This window comes from Bidens hawaiensis, unplaced genomic scaffold (assembly GCF_021521415.1).
Source record: "Bidens hawaiensis isolate Kalapana, Puna unplaced genomic scaffold, B.hawaiensis_p1.1 tig00013119_1, whole genome shotgun sequence".
NCBI classification, from domain to species: domain Eukaryota; kingdom Viridiplantae; phylum Streptophyta; class Magnoliopsida; order Asterales; family Asteraceae; genus Bidens; species Bidens hawaiensis.
In genome coordinates, this window is record NW_027492108.1 from 621846 (window position 1) to 627845 (window position 6000).

Sequence of the window (6000 nt, forward strand, 5' to 3'; positions counted from 1 at the left end):
ACCATATTATGTAGCACACATAATGTTTGACGTCATGGATGGGATTCCACAAGAGAGAAAGGGCCCAGAAAACTTCTACCACCGAGTACAATCTTAATTAACATGTTATGTAAAATAAATTATGAACAACGGCTCACACATTCTTCTACCTTTTTACTTCTAAACCACACAACAAGAATTTTAAATTAGCATGCTACTCAATGTTGTGTTTTGTGTTTTGACATTATTATCTCTAGAAAAACAGTTAAATAAAAAAAGTCTATTTGTTACCTCGATTTAGATATGTTTGGTAACTAATTTGTATCATATAGAAAGTTAGAAAATGGTTCAAAGTGTGATAGTAGAACTAGCTAGACATTGATCAATATTTTTCAATTGTTAATTTTGAGACGGTATAATAAAAAGTAAAGAAATGGTTGTAAGTAGAAAAAAAAAAGGAAGCCTCCATTGTTACAATTTATAATTGGTCTAATACCAAACAATTATTGTTTAAAAGTGGTTTTTGCGAGAAAACATCTTAATGGTTTTCATTTGGTGTAAAACTCCTTAAGTTGAGCTTCATTTAGGTTAAAGAAGCCTTATCATTCCCGATGCTATACCATGGAGATATGCTATTATAAAAGGTGGTACATGTAATAAATCTTGCCATGGACAAAAGGGCGTCGGAGGAGACACACACGAATTCTTCAATGTAGATGAATTACCAGACTACATGTAATATTCTAGTTTCAAAATTTTGGTATAATCTAAAGTGTAAAATAAGAGGTTAATGGTTATAATATTCCTGTAGAGTATAATATCTAGTTGTTTAAAAACTATATTAAAATTTATTTCATTTCATTACGATGTTGGTTCTATCATCATACTATCGTTTTAATAAAAATCTTCCTTATTAAAAAAAAAACCTTAATATTGTTTTGTTTTTTTTAAACGACCAACTAAGTAACGCCGGGTACTCCATACGCGGCCCTCATTGGCTAAAGGTAGCCCGAGCCGGCCACTAGTCCGGACGGACGGAGCGCCTAACGGTCCACCTATTGAGGGATTCCCCGGATAAAACCCTACCCCACGCTCGCCAAACGGCACGACAGCGTGAAGCCGGTAAAACCGGGCGAGATCAGGACTCAAACCCTTGCAAGCCAGGGTCATCCTTCATACCTCCATATAAATTAATGATAGTAAGGTTTGAATCTCATACCTCTCACTAATAAAGTGAATACGCTATCATCCATTGAGCCACATCCAATTTATCTTAATATCGTGTAATGTTAAATACATGCTACGATTAATAATATCCTGGTCACCTGGTGTAAATAAAAGACGCGTGTCACGGTTATGTTAATATTAAAAGCACATTCCCATAAACGAATAAAAAACTAAATTTCTAATTCCTTTTACCTTTGCCGCTATCCACTTATTATCAAAAATATAAAAAAATAACAAATACATTACAATTACAGGGAGTGAGATTCCTATAAAAGACGCTGCTGCACATTTGATACTACTCCCATTTCATTTATACATTACACACATTCCACCTTCTTGCTCTACTTCCACTTCTCATCCCAACACACACACTTTAACTGTGTGTGTCTACTTATTATTATTATTAATATCTTCTTCAAAAATCAAAATCAACTACTCTCTGTATCTTCCTACAATGGAGCTACCTAACAAGAAGCTAGCGTTATCTCTGTTTTCATTTCTGCTTCTGATGACGTCACTCGTCGCACTTGCTTCCACTTCATCCACTGACTCTAGGTTTGTTTCTCTTAATAATCATACGTCATTTCTTCAATTTCACTCATCTGCATTACTCATTCATGACGTCATTAAATTCGAATTATATTCGAACAAATTAGAGACGATTTACTGTATTTGTTGTTTATGTTACAGGACGAGTGAAATTGAAGAGTTGCAGAGCTCGAACAACTCGTCAATGGCTGCTAGGTAAATAACTTAACAATTACAAACTTACTTCACTGAGTCGACTCAGTTATTTTTGGAACCGTTGATTTTTGTTAATTAGGTAGATCTACACCGTTAGATTTGTTAGTTTACGAAATTAAATCTCAGCCGTTGGTGTATCAAGTTCGTTAAGATCTGGCCGTTACTTTCCGTTGTTAATCTCCGGATTCATGACGTTTTAATTCCCAAACAGCATATTCCAGGGCAATTACGTCATTTGACATAGATTCAGTTAATACACGCCTGACACCTGTTATGTAACCGTTAACATTAACGGTTTTAATCATAACAAACTACCTCCGTTAGTCCGTTTTCTCTTTCACTCACACAACATTTACACGGTGTTAAACCGGTGCAGAATCTTGTTTAATTTACTAAATTGCCCCCAGCTCAAAACCTCCTTATTATGACATTGGTCTCGTCTTTTTGGAGGTGTTGGCGTATGTAAGGGTGGTCTAGTGGCTCGCTAGATTTTTTTGAATGTAATTGTTTTTTGTTAGTCGTTTAAAAAGAAGTTTTTTTATTCCAGCATTATTGTTTTTAGAAGTTATATAATATTATTTTAACAAATTCGTGCAGAATAAAGGAAATTGAAAAATTGAATGAAAATGCCATCCAAGACGCTGAGGAGGTTGTCTCCATGGTTGAAATGTACGAATCCATCCTCTCTATTCATATGTATATGTATATATAGTTACATTATAATTACAATATTAACATTATTAGTATATAAACGTTCATTATTTTTTTAATGAATTAGCTCTCACTGAATTGATATATATATTGTGTTGAAACTGAAAGGTGCTGGTAATGACATTTAATGTGTCTGTTCAAAATTGTTGTCGTTGGCATGACAGATCTAACTCAAAAAAATCTTTATTTTCACTTATGGTTATTAATCTACCCCAACATTTAATGGCTTTAAGACATTTTGCTTTCACTTTGAAAAAACGTTTTTTAAAAAAAATGGATTTTTGTTGAATAAATTGACAAAAACAACAAGATAGAATTCAAGGTAGCACCATGTGCTCCTGCTATGTAAAGCAACAGGACCCTAATTAAATCATACACTATGTCCTCCCACATGGCTCTTGCATTCATATCTTTACTACTTTTTGCATTCACATGCATATTTGTGAACAGTGTTATGCAGCTGCAGAGTATGTTTATAGAATGTAAAAGTAGTCATTTGGTCAAAGCAGTAATTTCATTTGGTGGGCCTGTTTGGTCAAAAACCCGTTTTACCACGAACCAAACTGATATTTTTTTAAAACGGTCGGTTTTGGCATGTTACTAGACCTGGCACGCCCGCTTTGCCGGTTTAGCTGTAATGTGACCATGTCTGTTAGGTTACACATTTTGGTTGTTGGTCATTATGTTAAAGGTCCCTGTTTGGCCACCGACAGAATACAAGTACATTAAAACAATATATAGTTCATGCTTTTCTAGTTTTGTGGTGCACCTTCCTTAAATTATTGCACACTATTCAACTGGCCCTCCATACTCACATGACAAAATTTAACATTATTACATAATAATATTATAGTAACATCAAAATGTTGCAAAACACTAGTTTTTGTTTTTTACCAATTTAATTTGTGAGCAGGAGCATGAGAAATAGCACAGCAAGGAGAAAATTAGGGTACTTTTCTTGTAACACTGGTAACCCGATTGACGACTGCTGGCGGTGTGACCCGAATTGGCAGAGGAACCGCAGGCGGTTGGCTGATTGTGGCATTGGATTTGGGCGTAACGCCATTGGTGGCCGTGATGGGCGGTTTTACGTAGTGACCGATTCCCGAGACGATGACCCAGTCAACCCACGACCTGGCACCCTACGCCACGCGGTCATCCAAGACGAGCCGTTGTGGATTGTGTTTAAACGTGACATGGTTATCCAGTTAAAACAAGAGCTTATTATGAACAGTTTTAAAACAATTGATGCACGCGGAGTTAATGTACACATTGCTAACGGGGCTTGTCTAACAATCCAGTTTGTGACTAATATTATTATTCATGGGTTGCATATTCATGATTGTAAACCGACTGGGAATGCGTTGGTGAGAAGCTCCCCTTCACATTACGGGTGGCGGACCATGGCGGATGGTGATGCTATATCCATATTCGGGTCGAGTCATATTTGGGTCGATCATAATTCGTTATCTAACTGCGCTGACGGGCTTGTGGATGCGGTCATGGGCTCAACTGCCATCACCATTTCAAATAATTACTTCACACATCATAATGAGGTGATATTGTTGGGCCATAGTGACACTTATTTTAGAGACAAGTTAATGCAAGTCACCATTGCTTATAATCATTTTGGAGAAGGCCTTATTCAAAGAATGCCAAGGTATGCATATAATATCCTATCCGGGCCGGGTCAATTTGAACACATTTTGATCGATTTGTTTTTAATTTACAGATGCAGACACGGGTATTTCCACGTGGTGAACAATGACTACACACATTGGGAGATGTATGCGATTGGTGGAAGTGCAAACCCGACAATCAACAGTCAAGGAAACCGATACCTGGCTCCTGTGAACCCGTTTGCAAAAGAGGTTACGAAGAGAGTGGATTCGGATCCAAGACACTGGCACGGGTGGAACTGGAGGTCAGAGGGTGACCTGCTTTTAAACGGGGCGTTTTTCGTCCCCTCTGGTGCGGGGGCTGCTGCCAGCTATGCTCGGGCCTCGAGTTTAGGTGCCAAGTCATCGTCACTGGTTGGTGTCATGACTTCCACTGCCGGGGCTCTTAACTGTCGTGGTGGCGCACGATGTTAGCCATATGGTAAAAAAAGTTACCTTGTTGATGCTATGGTGCAAAATATATAGAGTTTCATACCTAAAGTTGATTAATTATTAATTACTCTGGTAAGTAAACATTTTACAAATTGCTTTCCATCATTTTATCATTGTTGCAACCTCGATGAAGCTGTCAAGTGTTGCTTAAGTACGTACATGTTCGTGTTATCGACATTGTGTCAATTTAGTTACTTTGGAGTCTTGTTATGTGAATTTGGATGGAAAACGTACTATTGAGTATTGGTATATTGAATTGGATATGTGATTATGGTCCGTATCTTTTTTTATTTTTTTATTTTTATTTTTGTGGTTTGTGTGATTTTGTTGCATGTATGATTTTACCTTTTTAAATGATCAAGTTAGCATTTTTAAAATTAAATGCTACAAAGTACAAAATATCAAAAGGCAAGTCTGAATTAGAAGTAGAATAGTAGATTCATTCTCGATCAATCCATGTGATGGGCCCGTCAAAACAGCCCATATGGATGTGGCCACACAATGGGCCGTCTATGGGATTGCCATCCGTCAGATGCTGTAGTCCTATAGACACAAACACCAATTAGGTGATTAGACCATTTGACAGAAGAATGGTGAAATCGGAGAGATGATGGAAGGTGGTTGTTGAAGACATGGCGTGTAGTGGTCGTTGCGCTCCTGCCACCTCTTGGCAAAGTAGGCTGCTGGGAAAGCCCCCTCCTGTCGCAACGGTGTGGGGCGTCACAGGCTGTTGCCCCGTGGCCAACTCGAAGGGGCTGGAGTTCGATGAAGAGCTTTTTGGTTGTTAAGTTATAGCAGCACTCAGCAACATCCAACAGCTCCAATCCTTCTGGTTTGCACTAAAGTGGCTTAAGTAGCCCTGGAGGAGTCTGTTTATTCTCTCCTTCTGAGCTTTCAAAGATATACCGACTTAGGTATCTGACCAAAAAATAACGCCATCATGTTGGCGAGGGTAAACTTGGAATCGAACTTTTTAATGTGATGTTTATGGCTTCCTTTCTCTTCAAGTCGGTCTAGTTTGGAAGGAAAGATATAAACGATACACACTAAAAACCCCTCTTTTTCGCTTGTCCCCTCTTCATTTCTCCCCATAGAAAAATCTCCGGGATACCAAATTGCTTCTTTTCGTTCCAAACCCTTTCCTTTCTCTCCATAACTAAAACTCTGGAACACAGCGTTAAAGTGGCTAGCGCGTCGTTATCAATCGATGTACATGATCATGTATTCA

At 38.0% G+C, this 6000-nt stretch overlaps 1 protein-coding gene across 1 annotated transcript; it reads left to right on the forward strand.

Annotated features, from left to right (window-relative positions):
* Positions 1-1512: 1512 nt before the first annotated feature.
* On the forward strand, positions 1513-5048 carry LOC143543404 (putative pectate lyase 8). Its single transcript, XM_077035738.1, has 5 exons — positions 1513-1761; positions 1897-1950; positions 2548-2619; positions 3575-4321; positions 4394-5048. The coding sequence occupies exons 1-5, from the start codon at positions 1661-1663 to the stop codon at positions 4752-4754; spliced, it is 1335 nt and encodes a 444-aa protein (XP_076891853.1). The 5' UTR covers positions 1513-1660; the 3' UTR covers positions 4755-5048.
* Positions 5049-6000: the final 952 nt, after the last annotated feature.